We start from the raw sequence: 19,098 nt of genomic DNA, 5'->3' as shown, positions 1-19,098 counted from the left end.
GTGGCCCAACAAGGGCCCAAAACCCTAAAGCCCAAGGTGACCCGAAACTAAAATCCCAAAACTCCCCTGGTGAGTACGCTAAGTGTACCCCATCAGTACGCTCGGCGTACTCAAGTGCTTCACATGATCGGAACCCCAGGCACGTACACTCAACGTACACTTGCATACGCCATAGTATTATATTTATAATATACATATACGATATATATCGTATAAGATCTATCTTTATAATATTTCATCTAACACATAACATCTTTGCACATAAGCACATATAACATTAAATTATTTAAATACTTCGTATCTATGTGTAAGATGAAAGTAACTATGCACTTACATGATAAAGTGGATGCCTCGGAATTTGGGAAGAACTTCGCCTTGGTACTTTATCTTTTCCTCTGACGTAACCTAGTATACTCATTACTAAGTGTTATTTTAAATTTCTAGGCGACTAATGACAGCCTAGATTCCTCACTAATCTCAATGTCTACATAAATATCTATCAAGTAAGGAACAATTAGGTGGGATCATATCAGAGGTAGGGTCCGTTTGGTATACAGAGTATACTGTTTGGAAATCCCACTTTAAATACCTCACTAAATCCAGCCTAGACATCAACCACGTAAATAGATCAATCAATATGTTGACTTGGAGTCACTGATAAATCTTATTTATAGGTTCATAATAATGACTATGAATCATAAATATAAGTTACACTGAAAGCAAAAGAGTGTAGCTTAGCTTACAGAGGTTTTAGTGAAAACCGGGAAATTGCACGAGCAACATCTCGACCCGAAAAGCTTCTTTTTGTTGGGCTCATAGAACTCCAAAGTTCCCACTAAAATGTTCTAAAGTTTAGGAGAATGTCGGACTCGAAGTTGGGAAGGCTTTTGAGAGAGATTTGGAGAAGTTATGAGGAAGGAATGCTGATTTCGCAGCCTATTTATAGAGTTTACGAGAGGGTGCGCCACGACCCATACTGTGTGTGACGGGTTTATATTCATGAGATCTTCAATTCTTGTTTATATTATTTCGGCTAACAATCAACCGATTAGAATTTTGATTTCTATATCCGCACTGCTGCATTGAAACTTCGAAAAATCATAACTTCCTTTCATAAAGTTAGATTTTGACGCTCTTTATATGCACATTCTCGATTTAACGACTACTATGAATTTCATTTAAATCACGTAGTCTAAAAAGTAATTTATCAAAAATTCGTTTTTTACGATACACAAAGTCGTGCCGATTTAATCTTAAAACTTCGAAGAGACATAACTTCTTCGTGCGAATGTCGGATTTCAACGTTCTTTATATGTACAAAATCTTCACATATACTATAACTTTGGTTAAGGTTATTTATCCTAAATAACATTCTTTCAAAAAATCATTTTTAACATTTATTATTTCTGAATTGACCAACTCAAATGTACAGGTGTTACAATATAATTTAAAAAGTTTTTTATTAAAATTATAATTTTACTTTTACCTAATAATTAATTTAGGTTCATGTTTATGTTACACTCCTATGAAAAACAAGCGTTCCCTTATTGGAAATTGAGTAGACTCATCAAGCACACCAAGTCATAGTATCTAATTTATTGTCTTAACTCAATATTCAATATTCATATGTGACAATCATATTGTTTTGATTTATTTTTGAATGTATTGCATGTGGTTTGTTTGTCTGAAACTGCGTATGGGTTTTATTTGAATATAGTGATTGGTGCAAAAACAATCTATCATGAAATCAAATTCATGTTAAAATGCACCATATCATTCATTAGAACCTGACTAAGACCAAATTACTGGATATCATCTCACAAAAGACTAAGCATAAATGAGTTTAAGTTACATTTCTTGATTGATATACCATTAAATTAATTATGGTTATTGTTTATCTTTTATAAAATAGTTTTATTATTTATACGTGAATTTAACAACAAATCTCGAAAATCTCATTGGAATATCGTAGGGGAAGGGAGATATGTCAACAACCATACATGTCTCCATCAGAGATAAGGTTAGAACAACTAGTTCACATATATAACTTTTGACATATGAAAGCGAGAACCTATAAATTAGGCAAACAAAAGAAATTAAGTCAATGTGATCGATACGAAAAACACAATAAGTCATAATGCAAGAAAATGAAGTCGAGGACCTTCAAATACATCAAAACAATATATAGTAAGTCAATATGAGCAGTGAAACAAATATGAGATAAATTCGAGTGTATATATATATATATATATATATATATATATATATATATATATGTGTGTGTGTGTGTGTGTGTGTGTTTATGAGCATAAAACATATATCAACAACAAAGATCTTAAAACAAAGGGTAAATAGGTAACAAAAATGTACAAAGGACACAACCAATAAGACACTTATTGGGACCTAAGATATTTAACTAGCCCGATATTTAGTCTTTACATGGATAAAGTGTCTACATGAGTAATGATGTCTGTATGGATAAAATGTTGTACACATAAGATATGTTTCTTTTTGAATGTGAATAAACCATTTGAGTGTGATGAAATGATGTTAGGTGCATTTCATGTACCCATTTTGTAGCTTTATTTTATAAAAGTACATTGCATATAGGCTTAAACTCAAGCATTTTGCATGTTTTTCGGGATTTTTCATGAGGCAGTTTCATTCAAATACTTTTGTGATATTTTAGGGACTTTTGGAGGAAGGATATTATTGGAGGAGGTAAATAAAAGTTGCGGACAAAATTTCAGGACTTGCGGAGCACCGAGGAGCAAGATATCAAAGAAATGAGGATTTTGGCTTTACAGAGATATACACGGCCGTGTAAATGCAAGCCTTGCGTTTACGCGGGCCGTGTAAACGTAGATTTCTGTGCAGTATACTTTTGCGTTTACGCGGGCCGTGTAAATGACAGTGTTAATTTACGCGGGCCGTGTAAACGTAAACGTGAGTTTTAAAGCAGTTTTTCACCATTCTTAAAGGGGGGAACCGACTTTTTACTTAGGGGGTCGACTTTTGGAGTAGAGAAGGAGAATTTCTTGAGGATTTTGAAGTTGATTAACACTTGGGAACATTTGATTTCATTTTGTAAGAACTTTAATTTCATTTTCTAGATTTGTGATCTTGTTCTAGCCATGAGTGGCTAGAACCCTAAATTCTCCAACTTTATGTCTTGACATTTGGATGTGATTTCAATCATATGACTTGATGTTTGCTTTCAATTTTCTATCTAGTGAATTTGATTTTTTCTCAATTGAATGTTTGATTCTAATTGTGATTCTTATTGGCCATTTGGATTAGGGTTAGATCATTCAAGTTATCTAATTGCAAAATCCATAATTGTTTTGTAAATTGGACTAGGTAACAAGCACTAATCTGATTTCTATTGAATGAAATTAGTGTAAATCTATTCACACATTCTTATGCTCCCGAGCTTATGAGGAGTATTGATTATTGTTGGGAACATTCACATAAAGTTTAATGCAATCTTTCAACCTAATTCTAAGAGCTTGTTTAGATTAGATTGGTAAGGTTAGGATTAATCAAAGAGCTTGTTTTGGTTAATTATTGTGGTGAATGGGAAGTGTTAGAGCTTGTTAACATTTTCAAGTACCAACTTAGATAGAATTAAACAAATATCTTGTCATCCATGGAATCACATTGCTAATTTGTCTTGCATAGAGTTGGAGTTCTCACAAATCCTGAATTTGTTTCATTTAATTGATCATTTACTTATTGCTTTATTCTTTTGTTTAAATCATTGCATACCAACCCCCCCATTTATGTGACCATTATTGTACCTTCCGTAAAAAGGTATAAACATTTGTTTCGTGTCTCTGTGGATCGACCCTACTTACCTTGTATTACATTTCTAGTACAAAGTAGTAGTGTTTAAGGAGTTATTTTACCCCTTTATTTGTTGGGTTTGACACGCCTAACAAATTGGCGCCGTTGTCGGGGACACGGTGTTACTAATTGTTTATGCCAAGCATTTTGTGAGCAGGTGCTTTCAAAAAAAAAGTCAGGTAGAAGATAAGTTTACAATTGAAGGAAGTGGTGAGAAGGTTAATGTGTTGTAAAGGCCCACCTACTTAGAACAAAGCACATTCAGGGGCCAAGTCGAGCCAACGACTTAAAACAAGGGCAGCTAACCGGGAGGCAACCCGGGGGGTTTTTTTTTTTCCTTTATTTTAAAACTTTTTAGTCTTTGGTAAATTTCAAGTTTTTGTTAATGTCCCAAATGGTTTTAAACTTATTTTTTATGCCTAGAAAATGAATCTCCGGCTCCAAAAATACTTCATGGATAGCTTGGGGAGGATGAAGAGGAGGTTCACACCACAATTGTGAGGCACCAAGAACGATTTGGTAAATTCTTTCCATATCTTCAATCGTTCATATTTTACTTAAAATTCAATTTGTGTGCATTTGTGACTGTTTTGGACCCATTCCCAAATCATCTACCATCCTCCACCATCTGACTCTCAATAGGCCGACTATACCTCTCTCCAAGCATCGAGGACGATGCTTATTTTAAGCTTGGGGAGGGGCATCCATCCAAACATTATCCCGTTGCATGTAGGTTGCATGTAAATTTTGTACATATTGCATTGCATTGCATTATTTTTCTTTGTCATTTTTTAGAAAAAATTTCAAAAACCAAAAAGATTTTCTTTCTACTCTATTTTTATTATACTTTTTGCATTTTGCATCTAAATTTTTGCATTTTCATTTAACTTGAAAAAAAAAAAGTAAAAGTAAAATTTTTTGATCCAATTCCAAGCAGCCAAATCTTCTCAAAACAGTTGAGATGGTAAGTGAGTTGTGTGCCTTGAGATTTTACTTGCTATTTTTATTAAAAAAAAATCTAAAAGCAAGTTAATCACACGAGCACATCTCCCGAAGCTACTTATGCAAAGCAGAAAATGAGAAGATTGTCAACACTGAAGCATAACAGCAGGTATGAGTCGATTCTTTGGGACATATGGCCGATCTTATGAGTAGTAATGCTCAATTGAACTTAAAATGCCAAATTCAAAAGTTCATAAAAAGAATGCAAAATCTTAATGTCCAACCTTCCAGCGCTCTTAAAAGTCCTTTCTACTTATTCCCTTTTATATACCCTGCTTGAGGACATAGATTTCAACTATACTTACGGGTTTTTGCATGTTAACATTTAGTCCCCCGAAAAATGTCTTAGAAGTCCTCACGGTAATAGACCGTGAGATGTCCCACAATAGAAAAGTCAAGGACGGAAATATAAGGAAATTGGCCAAATAAATAAATCAATAAGAGTGTTATGTGTTAACTTAGTTATTTGTATTTGTGTTACATAAAAATAAAATAAAAATAAATAAATAAATAAATAAATAAATAAATAACTATTATTAAGTTAATCTGTGACCTTTGGGATTCGAACAAGTAAACTCTGAGGGGTGGTTTACACCTAATCGCCTAAAGCTAAATTGTTTGGGACTGATTGAGTTGAAAATTCGTTACACGGGTTCCATAGAAAGTCATGAACTTAATAATAGCAAATAAAGCTAATATGTGGCCTTTGAGGTTCGGGCAAGTAAACCCGAGGGATCTCTTTAAATCTAACACACTAAGGTCATTTGATTTGGATGTGTTGGTTGAAAGCCTGTTACACGGATTTCAAAGAAAGTCATGAGCTTTATTTGTAAAAAAAATGTAATTAGAAAGTTTGTACATAGTTGTGTTTATAGTTTAATTAGATGTTGTGTTTAGGAAAAATACTTGGCTGTCAAAAGATTCCCTTGGACTTGGATTTGAATTTATGACATTGGACTGAATGTTAATTACTTCGACTGGTGTAAGTGGTTTGAAGTTTGTAACAAATCTGGATAAATATTAGGGAATTTTTAGAAAATATTTTTCAGAAAAAGATTGTTGTTAATCAACAAATAGTTGGAATCGGACATTGTTATATTTTATGAAACAAAGATGGTTGAGCATGTTTTGTCACATATAATTTCACGAGAGTAAGACCATCATTTGTTCCAAGAATTGACTTGATGATATCGAAATGGAATAAGTGTTGTGATCTTTGATTCTGTTGAGTTGTACTAGGGAGTGGCTAAAATCTTGTCTCTATTATCATATAATATTTTGAGATTAAAGCCAAGTTAACTCAAGGCATGACAGGTATATTCTCAACTATGGTACAAAACAGGGTTAATTGGGTTGGATATATTTTTTCATGTTTGTTTTGATTTCATGCATTAAGTTTCAAATAGTTTTAACTTTAATTTTATTTTCTTCTATTCTATTTTATTTTCTCCAGTTTAAATCTTCTTGTTCTTTCTTGAGGACAAGAAAGGTTTAAGCTTGGGGAGATTTGTTAGGTGCATTTCATGTACCCATTTTGTAGCTTTATTTTATAAAAGTACATTGCATATAGGCTTAAACTCAAGCATTTTGCATGTTTTTCGGGATTTTTCATGAGACAATTTCATTCAAATACTTTTGTGATATTTTAGGGACTTTTGGAGGAAGGATATTATTGGAGGAGGTAAATAAAAGTTGCGGACAAAATTTCAGGACTTGCGGAGCACCGAGGAGCAAGATATCAAAGAAATGAGGATTTTGGCTTTACAGAGATTTACACGGCCGTGTAAATGCAAGCCTTGCGTTTACGCGGGCCGTGTAAACGTAGATTTCTGCGCAGTATACTTTTGCGTTTACGCTGGTCGTGTAAATGACAGTGTTAATTTACGCGGACCGTGTAAACGTAAACGTGAGTTTTAAAGCAGTTTTTCACCATTCTTAAAGGGGGGAACCGACTTTTTACTTAGGGGGTCGACTTTTGGAGTAGAGAAGGAGAATTTCTTGAGGATTTTGAAGTTGATTAACACTTGGGAACATTTGATTTCATTTTGTAAGAACTTTAATTTCATTTTCTAGATTTGTGATCTTGTTCTAGCCATGAGTGGCTAGAACCCTAAATTCTCCAACTTTATGTCTTGACATTTGGATGTGATTTTAATCATATGACTTGATGTTTGCTTTCAATTTTCTATCTAGTGAATTTGATTTTGTCTCAATTGAATGTTTGATTCTAATTGTGATTCTTATTGGCCATTTGGATTAGGGTTAGATCATTCAAGTTATCTAATTGCAAAATCCATAATTGTTTTGTAAATTGGACTAGGTAACAAGCACTAATCTGATTTCTATTGAATGAAATTAGTGTAAATCTATTCACACATTCTTATGCTCCCGAGCTTATGAGGAGTATTGATTATTGTTGGGAACATTCACATAAAGTTTAATGCAATCTTTCAACCTAATTCTAAGAGCTTGTTTAGATTAGATTGGTAAGGTTAGGATTAATCAAAGAGCTTGTTTTGGTTAATTATTGCGGTGAATGGGAAGTGTTAGAGCTTGTTAACACTTTCAAGTACCAACTTAGATAGAATTAAACAAATATCTTGTCATCCATGGAATCACATTGCTAATTTGTTTTGCATAGAGTTGGAGTTCTCACAAATCCTGAATTTGTTTCATTTAATTGATCATTTACTTATTGCTTTATTCTTTTGTTTAAATCATTGCATACCAACCCCCCATTTATGTGACCATTATTGTACCTTCCGTAAAAAGGTATAAACATTTGTTACGTGTCTCTGTGGATCGACCCTACTTACCTTGTATTACATTTCTAGTACAAAGTAGTAGTGTTTAAGGAGTTATTTTACCCCTTTATTTGTTGGGTTTGACACGCCTAACAAATGACCATTTTGCTCTCACAATCAAAATCTAGTGGATTTGAAGTGTGTAATTTATAAATGAGGTCGATGGTACAAACATTGACACACTAAATCTTGTTATTGCTCTATGATTTGCCCCTAATATGACGAGCCACTCATCGGGTTCGTCGTGGGTCATCTAGGTGGTGTGAGTTCTCATTTTAATATTCCTACAAACAATTTTAACAATACTCATAAATTTTAACAATACGTATAAAATTTTACCAGGGAGTAGTTGAAAGGAAAAAATACAAATAGATAAATATTTGATGTTTTAATAACTTAAGTGGTGTTTTTTTGCTTAACCATTAAATCTATTAGGTTAAATAAAAAGTAACAATAGGATATGATCCACATTAAATGCTTAATCCATAAAGCCTATTAAATAGTAGTAAAAAACAAGACTAAATTGCAAAAATGATCCCAATGTTTAACCAAAATTATCACTTTGATCCAGAAAGTTTTGTACTAATATAACTAATCCAAAATGAGTTTTTGTTGCGATTTTGGTCCAAAGTGTTTTGAAATTATCTAAAATTATAGATTTGCCCTTGGTATTTTTGTTTTTCATCTTTTTATTAATTTTGTATTTTTCTTATTAAAAATTACAAAAACAAAAACAAAAAAAATATAACCCTATCCCACCCTCACTCCCTCCCCATCTCCCATTCTCTCTCTCTCTCTCTCTCTCTCTCTCTCTCTCTCTCTCTCTCTCTCTCTCTCTCTCTCTCTCTCACTAGAATACCCACATCCAGAAAATAACATCACCACTGTCGGAAAATATAAACACCACCACCGCCATAAAATATGAACGCCACCACCACAGGTCAACACCACCAGATAAGGAGCGAGGTAAAGTCGACTTTGTATCTCGTTGTTGTTTTCCCAGAGATCTAGAGATTTCATCACCGGAGAAGATGAAGGGCGACGAAAACAAAGATGATGTAGATCTCACCGACGATATTCCAGATATGTGAAGATGACAACGGCCTTCTAGATCTGGGCCGACAATGACGTTCCATATCTATGTCAAAATCTTCAAACAAAACTAGCAGCGACTCTGAAAACCCTAGTAGCGGCGACGACTTGTGGTTTGTGGTAGGCGATGTTGGAGAAGGTAGGTGGTGGTATTCTAGATCCGATAAAGATGCCTTTATCTCCCTCTCTCTCTCTCTCTCTATCTATCTATCTATCTATCTTTCTTTCTTTCTTTCTTTCTCAAAAGTCCATCTTAACGAGAAATGAAAACATCAATGAATGTGGTCGTGTTCTAAATTTTCGGTAGTTGGTGGTGCTCTGATTTTCCGACAGGTGGTGGTTGTGCCGACATTCTGATTTTTCGGATAGGTAGTGGAGGTGGTAATGAAAGGAGATAAAGAGATGGAGAAAAAAAATATGTTAAAGAGATCGTGGGTGTAGTAGGATGGTATGGGTGGGGTAAGATTTTTCTTTTTTATTTTCTTATAAATATATAAATGAAAAAGAAAAAGAATAAAGGATAAAAGTAAGGGCATAATTATCATTTAAGTATTTTAAAAAAAATAGACTAAGACCGTAACAAAATTCTCATTTTGGAATAGTGATTTTAATCCAAAACTTTTTGGATCAAAGTGATAATTTTTTGCTAAACATAAACATAATGATCATTTTTGCAATTTAGTAAAAAAAACAATCTCTTAGATTTAATTGTACTTGATATTCTAATAGTTTGGATAATTGAGTAATAACCAAACTTGTTTTCTATACTTTTTTAATGATAGCCAGGCTAGAAATATCAAACAATTAAACTTTTAGAAAAAATTGCAAGAATGATCCTTATGGTATTTTAAAAATTGTCACTTTGTGCCAAACAAGCTTGGACTAGCACTAATGGTTTAAAGGGTTCCATTTTGTTGCAACTTTGATCCATTTTGGTTTAATTTTTTTATAAAATGATGATTATACCTGTTGAATTTTCTTTTTTTCAATATTTTATTACAAAAATAAAAGAAAAAGATAATATTATCTCTCTCTCACACACATACACACACACACCCCTCCTAGGTCGAACCCAATCCCTATCATCCGCTGCAATCAGTCACCAATCTACCACCTCCCATCCCTTTGTATGACTCGCAACCACACAACCCCCTCTACATCGCTTCAGATCAAAACCATTACTACACCCACGATTAGATACATCACCCCCATTCTTTCACCTTCATCAACTAGTAGTTCCCTACCCATGTACAAACCACTTTTGAATTCGATTTGTTTAGATACAAAAGGGAAAACACTACTGGTCAACTGTGACCTAAAATCAAAATGAGTCTTGAAACATGTAATAAAACCTATTGCAAAGCCTAACAAGAAGAAGACTAAGGCAAAGAAGCAAAATGTTCTGTCACCTACACTAGTAAATGGCATCATCACCTGCTCCTACTAAAGGTCTTGGAACGAGCATCGATTCTCCTTCTCTGTTCAAGTTTGCAGAGTCGTCGTTGCTACTAGGGTTTGGGATGATAATCGAGGGTGAATGAAAAACGAGATTGAAAATAGATATGTGTTTGTGTGGATCTAATCAGAAATAAAAAACATGTGTGTGTTTTTGGGGATGATTAAACGACGACCCCTTTTGACCCCCTTTTACGTAGATCCGGTTTCATTAGTGGTTCTCAGAGTAGATTAAGACAATTGAGGTTGGCGTTGGTGATGGAGTGACTAATTAAGGGATGAGTGAGGGGCAGTAGTGGTCTGTGGAGGGTGGTAGGGCTTTCCAGCGACGATAAGAGGTGTATGAGATTTGATGTTCGTGACCCCAAATGATTTGTTGGTAGTGAAGGAGGTTGTTTCACTATATAAACAATGAACAGAAGGATCAAAGATGCTAGGGTTCGCTGGTAATTAAACAGAGGAAAAGGGGGGGGGGGGGGGGGGGAGAGAGAGAGAGAGAGAGAGAGAGAGAGTATTTTCTTTTTCTTTTTCTTTTATTTCTGTGATAAAAAAAATTGATAAAAAATAAAACGGTAAAATCGTCATTTATAAAAAATTAAACCAAAACGAACCAAACTCGCAACAAAATAAAAACATTTGGACCATTGGTGTTAGTTCAAAATTGTTTGGCCCAAAGTGATAATTTTCGACATACCACAATGACCATTCTTACAGTTTTGTCAAACTTTTAACATGGAACTTTAAGCCATCCTATCCGATCAATTCTTTTAGGAAGACGTCGATTCCAAATCTAGTTATAAGTATTCAAAACAACTGAACCAAAATAAGTCGGCTTTGTGCTTTTAAGAATAGAAGCGTTGAGAAACGACCAAATAGAGCAAAACATAGTGAAAACCACCGCACAAAACCTTTATTTTTAGACAATGGTAACCGAATATGATCTACCCAATAAATCCGATCTTTTGTCAAAAGAAAAGATGTGATTTGAATATTCCACCTTCTATCTGCTAAAAACCATAGAGAAGTTGCCACTTTCCCTATCAGCAAAAAGGTGATCAAGAAATATGGTTACAAAACTCACAATTAGTACTATAAAAAAATTGATAAACTGCATCGTCTGAGTGGCTCACATCAACCCGTCTCAAGATCAACATGAGAGGTCAATCGCGAAACACTAGTAATATTTTGAACGTGTTAAGGTTTAAACCATGAACATCTTATGTGTAATTATGCACCTCAACCGATACACTTCCATCACATGAACAAATAGTTCTACTAAGATCAACACCCTTAGCTTCTAAGTTAACCTTGGTCAGAATGCGATTAAAAACCACTGTGTTCTAATATGTTAACTTTAATTGGCTTGATGGCTTCTATTTATTCTATTTAACAGGAGAACCACCAATATCAAACGTGTAAATTAACATTAATAAAATGATTAGTTGATGAAAGCAAATTGTGATCCCACTTTAATTGGCATCTTATCTCTAAGGGAGCTCAAATAAAATGGACGAAACCATTTGATGAATAAGTACATATTAGAGTTTGTTTTATCAATATTGTGTGACTTATTGCAAACTACTTTATTTAAACCATTGACCTCATGTATGTAATTATGCACCTTAACCGATACCATTATAGGCATACCAAGATCAACATCCTTATCTTGTCAGAATGCGATTAAAAACCACCGTGCTCTAATATTTTAACTTTAATTGGCTTGATGGCTATATCAAACGAGCAAATTAACATTAATATAATGATTAGTCGATGAAACCAAATCCAGAACTCACTCTAGTTCCCGAGTTTAACAAAAGAAAAGAAAGTCAAGAGAGAAAATAAAAGAAATGAAAATAAAATAAAATTTTCTTTTGTGTTCCCGAATTGGAGAGAAGTGAAAGGAAAATTAATCATTTTGTTCTTTCTTTCCAAATCCTCTCAAATCGGAATGAACGTTAGGAGGGAAAGTGATCATTTCATTTCTCTCTACGTACTTCCTTTAATGAAACCCGAAAACATTAATTTTTTTTTTATTTTCTTCTCATTTCCACTAATTTCCTTTCTTTTCTCTTGTTAAGTTGAACTCAATAACAGGAATCGACATCTTGTCTCTAAGGGAGCCAAATAAAATGAACGAAAACATTTGATGAATTAGTCTATATTAGAGCTTCTTTGTTTTTATAGACCTAAAAAAGCCATTTGCAACATTTCGCTCAAGCTTTTGTAGCTTTTGCATAAGAAAATTGGACTCGTTAATTGAAAAATACGAGAATCTATAACTTCCATGCATATTTAAACAAACTACTTATGGCGCAAAATATCATTATGTTCTTCAAATAAATGTGTTTGTTTAAGGGTATAAAATCTGAAGGAAGAAAAGTAGGAAACTAATAACATCTATAAAAAATTTAATCTATGACTTAGAACTATATAAATTTTATGTTTTCATCCACCAGTCCCAGATTTCTTCAATCAAGCTGTACTGGATTCAGATTTCTTCATGTAAAACATTAAAAACAACACTTTTTTTATTTAATTTCTTTCATATTATTGGTAAAGTGTATAAATATTTGACTTTCACCAATTACATGATAATTTGTATAGTGATTCTCATTTACTTATATACAATTGTGAATTTTTTAATTTTTAATTTTATTTTGGGTTCAACCAACCAGTATGGCAGTATTCACTGAATTAGATAGGCCCATTCTTGATATATTAATTATATTATATACTAGAAAATAAAACATTTTAGATACAACCCAGTATGGATCTTTAAAACGTTTATAATTAATAAAATTAGATTTATATAAAAGCTACAAATTACATGATAACAAAAATGTGGGTAGAGACACGAGTCACGTGACCTTTAGAAGTTCTGCCGGCTATATATACACCACCTCCGCCATATCAATACCACCACCGTCGTACACGCACACATACAAACACCGCCACCTCTCACTCCACCCAGTCTGTGTATGGCAGCTCAGTTGTTGGCACATGAGGTTTCCGATCTTTGCCTCGGCAAGCCGCCGCTCACCTCCCTCTCCATCTCCGCCACCATCGGCGACGCCCTAACCGCCCTTCAAACCTCCGAGGATACCCATATCAGTATCTGGACATGCAACCACCACCACTCCGTAGCCGATGAAATCATTATCAATGACTGCCGCTGCGTCGGGAAAATCTGCATGGTTGATATCATCTGCTACCTCTGTAAACAAGACAACCTCTTGTCTCCTTCTTCCGCACTCATGTCCTCCGTTTCTGTTTTGCTCTCACATGTTCCCGGCGGCGTCGTCAGACACGTGGAACCCTCGGCGAGGTATTGATGAATCCTTCATATAAAGTTTCAATTTTTATGTTGGTTTTTAATTTGATCTTTTGCTTGTTGTTTTACAGTTTGATGGAAGCCATTGATCTAATTATTCAAGGTGTACAGAATCTAATAGTGCCGATAAAGAGTACGTCTAACCACTTTAAAAGAAAACAACTCCGGCAATATCCGTCAATCGCTCCGACAACGCACACCGGTGGCCGTGAGTACTGTTGGCTGACGCAAGAAGACGTGATCTGGTTCCTTCTTAGCTCAATCGGTTTATTCTCTCCAACCGCCGCGAATTCCATCGAGTCACTTGGTATAATCACGACGGAGATCCTCACAGTCAATTACCATTCGCCGGCTTCGAAGGCGGTGGACGCCATTTTAACCTCTCTTGCCGACCAAACTTCGGTTGCTGTCATCAACGACGAAGGTGTGTTAATCGGAGAAATATCTCCTTCCACCCTCGCTTACTGTGACGAAATGGTTGCAGCTGCAATAACCACACTATCCGCCGGCGACCTCATGGCATACATCGACTGCGGTGGCCCGCCAGAGGATATAATCAAGGTGGTGGAAGCAAGGCTGAAAGAGAAGAATCTGAACGGAATGCTCGAGGATTTTGCTATTTACTCCTCCGGAATTCCATTCTGTAGCAACAGTTCCTCCTCCGACGAGGAATCGACGTCGTCTCCAACAACCACAAGGTCCGGGAGGTACAATAGGTCAGGCAGGTACTCCGCCAGGATAATGAGGAGGGCGGAGGCTATCGTCTGCCACCCACGAAGCTCCTTGGTGGCGGTGATGATTCAGGCAACCGCACACCGTGTTGGGTACGTGTGGGTGGTTGAAGAAGACGGTAGTGTGGTCGGAATAGTGAGGTTTTCCGGCATGTTGGAAGTTTTCCGGGAACATTTGGAGTGCATGATGACTGATGAGGACGTGTAGGAGTTTTATGAAAAGGACCAATGTTTAAAGTATTCAAAAGATAAGGGGGGATTTGTGAATAGGAGCTAGTTTTGAAACTAGGCCTACTGGCAGATAATTTTTGTGGCCTATGGCTTTTGTTATTATTTTACTAATAAAAACAAACTTTGTTGCTACTGAACTGTATTGTATGTTTGTATATACGATAACTAGTTTATAACGTATCAAAATTACGGTTATAAAGTTTATTAAATTTTGAAAAATCAAAATTATTAATCAATATTTAAAATAATTATTAATATTTTATAATTATATAAAATTATAATCGATAATTTAAATAAAGACATAAAATTATATTTTTGTATTAATTTTATTTTATTATTTAATTTAATATTATTAATTTAATATAGTTATAATGACAAAATTTAAAATAGAGAATTAATTATTAATTTAATTATAAGGAGAAATTTAGAATTTAAAATTTGAAATAGATAATTAATATATTGACAGGTGATATAATAGTTAACATATTATATTAATGATGAGTTATAATATTATGACACTTGTTAATTAGAAGAATAAAACAATTCTTTTATTAGAATTAGAATAGGGAGACTATAAAAGTAGCAATATTACAATCATAGTTGTATCTACTCCTTAATCATAATAGTTAATAGGGGTGAATATTTGGACCGAACCGGATCGTATCGGACCGACTCTTGGACCGGACCGGACCGGTTATGGAGAATATTTTGGACCGTGGATCGGACCGGATGAGTGGTGTCTGTGTCCATGTCCGGGTCCAGGGACAGGTCCGGGTTTTCCGGTTCTTGGACCCGTTTGGATTGGTACAACTTTAATCGCATAGAGTACAAGTCGTTAAAATAATTTTTTGGGTTTGATAGAACTCGTTAAAACAAATATGTTATTAAGTTTGATACGATACAACTTGTAAAAATGATTACGTTTCCATTTCATGCATAACTAATCTACATTGATGTTATAATATTATAACTTGCAAAATTAATTTTCCAAATAAAAGCAACTAACATATAAATCAAGTTCGCCAAGATCTCTTTCATATTTATTTGTCAAAGATACAAAAAATCAGAATCATAGTCTAAAATAATAGTTAAAAAGTTGAAATATTTCAGTTTTGATAGCTCAACTTTGAAGGATTGTAACTTACTGAATATATTACCAAAATCAACAAAATTGTTGTCTAGATTTATCTACAAACTGTAAATTAAATGTTGGAAAAAACCACACGTCAATCCAACTTAAAACGAATGAGTTATGGTTGTTTAAAATTTTTCACAGATTACAAAATTTTAAAAATCTTGCTGAAAAACTAAAAAATTTCAGCTTTGATAGCTCAACTTTGAAAGACTGTAACTCGTTGAATATAATACCAAAATGAACAATATTATAGTATAAATTCATCTACAAACTGTAAATTAAACGTTGGAAAAAACCGTGTGTCAATCCGACTTAAAACAAATGAGTTATAGTTATTTAAAAATTTTCACAGATTATAAAATTTTAAAAATGTTGCTGAAAAGCTGAAATTTTTCAGTTTTGATAATTCAACTTTGAAAGACTGTAATTCATTGAATATAATACCAAAATCAACAAAATTATAGTCTAAATTCATCTACAAACTGTAAGTTAAACGTTGGAAAAAAAAACGTGTGTCAATCCGACTTAAAACGAATGAGTTATGGTTGCTTAAAATTTTTTACAGATTACAATTTTTAAAAATGTTGCTGAAAAGCTGAAATTTTTCAGTTTTGATAGTTCAACTTTGAAAGACTGTAGCTCATTGAATATAATACTAAAATCAACAAAATGATAGTTTAAATTCATCTAAAAACTGTAAATTAGACGTTGGAAAAAACAGTGTGTCAATCCGACTTAAAACAAATGAATTATGGTTGTTTAAAAATTTTCACAGATTACAATATTTTTTTTTAAATCGGGTCCAACCGATTCTAAACCCGGTAAAAACCGGACCGATTTTGATGGATTCCTAGAATCGAGAACTGGCCCGGGGGTCAAAAAAAGGTTCGATCCGATCCTGTTCACCGGTCCAAATGTTCACCCCTAATAATTAAACTACATATTTTGTTCAAAACACGACTAAGAACTTTTAACCTATTGATTGAGGGCGCTTGCTAATGTTGGGTAAAGACGTAAAGTCACATTTGGTCTAACCGCTAAGAGTTTTCTTTAAGCACTATTACATAAAACTTTGAATTTCATGAAGCCATTATAGTTTTGAAATAGAAGAAAGTTTTTTGTGATCTAAAAATTAAAGCATTGAACTTGTTATAAAAACACCAACTTCAACAATAAAAATATTCTTCCGTTTGTGGTAATAAATAAATAAACACCAATGGGAAAATCTTTGCATTTTTTTGAAAAGCCATTATAATTTGAAATTTGTTAAGTTTTCCCCTTTATGGTCGCTCTCATACACTTTTTTATTTGGAATTTAACGAAACACAACGATAAATAATTATTGAGCTTGCTCCCTTGAGAAGAACGACCCTATATTGCCCACCTTCTGGGCCTAATACATCCATCAAAATCCATATAAACATCCATTATCACGAACACAAACGTTTTTCTCTTGTTTGTACGCAATTGTAACCACAATAAGTCTAATTAGATGGTGAACTAAACCCTAATAGATTTCGTTGAGCTTGGACAAACTTTGTAGGGTTTTTTTTTTTTTTCTTTTTTGTTTTTCTAGAAGGAATTGAAATCTTTTGTTGCGATTTCTTGACTAAAAAGAAAGTAGAAATGTGTATGGAAAAGGAATAGTTGGGGACTTGGGGTGGATCCATAAGAGCCAAAATCTTCCATTTAAAGTAACCCCACGCGCCATCCCAACCAAAACACATTGAAGGTTTTTCATTATTTATTTTCTTAATTTAAATTAAACCAAAACACATTTAAAAGTATTTCATTCTTTTTTTCTTTTCTTGTTTTAAATTATAAAAATATAAATTAAATCTTTGAAGAGTGCGGGTATATTTGAGGACGGTCTTGAGAAATTAGTCAATATGATTGTAACAAAAGAAAATGACAAAATTAGTCATATTACCTAATAACTTTTCACTTAATAGCTAAAAATTTATCACTAGCCAAAATTAGCCAACAAAATTGTAGCCCATCATAGACGTCTGCGGTTTTGGAAAAAGTCTACAGTTTCAACTTACATTGTAAAAGAAAATCATTTTTTTACAAAAATATAGGTGATTTACTCACCTACGGTATGCTCTCAACAAAACTATGGTTTGGTTTCTGTACGAATATGAAAAACAAAACCGTAGTTGAGGGCTCGAAACCTACGGTTTCCCCCCTTAGCTGCAATTTGGCCAACAAAAAGGTGTTGACTGCTTTTTAATTGAATTTAACTACTATTTCATATTGGTATTGACTACTATAAGGTACCTATTTTTACTAGTATATATAAAAAGTAAGTATTTTTGGAGAATAAACGTAATTGTTCTTTTTTTTTTTATCAAAATTCATACTATAAGTTGCACTAAATATTTTGTCTTGCTTGTTACTGAAAGGAGATGATAGTTGGTTGGTTCCCAACTATCATATGTATAACCATTGGGTTATATGTCAAGAATGTTTTATTATGGTGTAGAATTTTACGAGACCACTATATTTAGTGAATTTGTTTATTTGGTGAAAAGTAAGACTGTTATTCCAGATGAATCAAAAGTTAGTTTTTCTTGCCAACATCTTGAGGAGCTATAATATCGTGACATTGTTGATGATCGTGATATTAGAAAGTTGATCAAGTTAATCAATGTGGTTGGATGTAAGTATGTGTAGAGGGGTCGGAATCAAAACTTCATAATTGAACTATATTATGACATATCAAAACTTCATAATTAAATTATATTAACAAGTTTTATTTGGTTCAAAATAATAACATATCAAAAGTGTAAACACGAAAACTAATATAAAGATTGTTACATTGTTTATCAAAGTGGAACGTAACGATCTTTTGCATTTTTAAAGTATTCTATAATTGTCTCTAAACTAATCTTTTGGGAATCTTGAACAAAACTTGGGTGTTTTTTTTTAAAAAACTCATAGTTGATTGTTTTTTCATGTTGATATCCACTGTAATAAACAAATGATTTTTTTATTTTAAAAAAATAATATATAATACTTATGATATAAATTAGTTTCATATCAAAACAATAAAAATATATCTTAGTGCAACATGTACCATGTACAATTCTTATGAATTTATATGCAAATAAATCAACATTTACTTTAGAATAATGAATAATAAACTAATAAATATAATAAATCAACGTGAATAATAAATTAATAAAATTATGTATAAATAAATAAATAGAAAATTATGTATACATACTTTTACGTATATATTAATTCAATATGTATATTTAATATCTTAATTCAATAATATGTGTATGTCAGTATGTGAGAGGAGTAGAAAAGTGTGCACGTACAGTCATAATTAATAAAAAGCATAATTTTTTACTTTATGAATTTCTACTATTTACCTAGTGCCCTAGTGCTAGACTATGAGTCTATGAATCATATAATCGATATAAACAAACATATAAAGTAAAAGAAAGAAACAAATATATGTAC

General features: G+C 33.2%; 1 protein-coding gene across 1 annotated transcript; it reads left to right on the top strand.

The window, feature by feature from the left end:
- Window positions 1–13,099: 13,099 nt before the first annotated feature.
- Window positions 13,100–14,629, top strand: LOC145004126 (CBS domain-containing protein CBSX5-like). Its single transcript, XM_078963022.1, has 2 exons — window positions 13,100–13,524; window positions 13,602–14,629. The coding sequence occupies exons 1-2, from the start codon at window positions 13,178–13,180 to the stop codon at window positions 14,467–14,469; spliced, it is 1,215 nt and encodes a 404-aa protein (XP_078819148.1). The 5' UTR covers window positions 13,100–13,177; the 3' UTR covers window positions 14,470–14,629.
- The last annotated feature ends 4,469 nt before the right edge of the window (window positions 14,630–19,098 follow it).

This window comes from Lactuca saligna, chromosome 7, assembly GCF_052625555.1.
Source record: "Lactuca saligna cultivar CGN05327 chromosome 7, ASM5262555v1, whole genome shotgun sequence".
NCBI lineage: Eukaryota > Viridiplantae > Streptophyta > Magnoliopsida > Asterales > Asteraceae > Lactuca > Lactuca saligna.
The sequence above is the reverse complement of the archived record's forward strand: the minus strand, read 5'-3'. Positions and strand labels throughout refer to the sequence as shown.

What these genes read in the sequence shown, in the direction of transcription:
- LOC145004126 (XM_078963022.1), top strand. Translation starts at nt 13,178, where the DNA reads ATGGCAGCTCAGTTGTTGGCACATGAGGTTTCCGATCTTTGCCTCGGC. An exon ending in CACGTGGAACCCTCGGCGAG is followed by an intron (nt 13,525 to 13,601) that starts GTATTGATGAAT and finishes GTTGTTTTACAG; the next exon opens with TTTGATGGAAGCCATTGATC.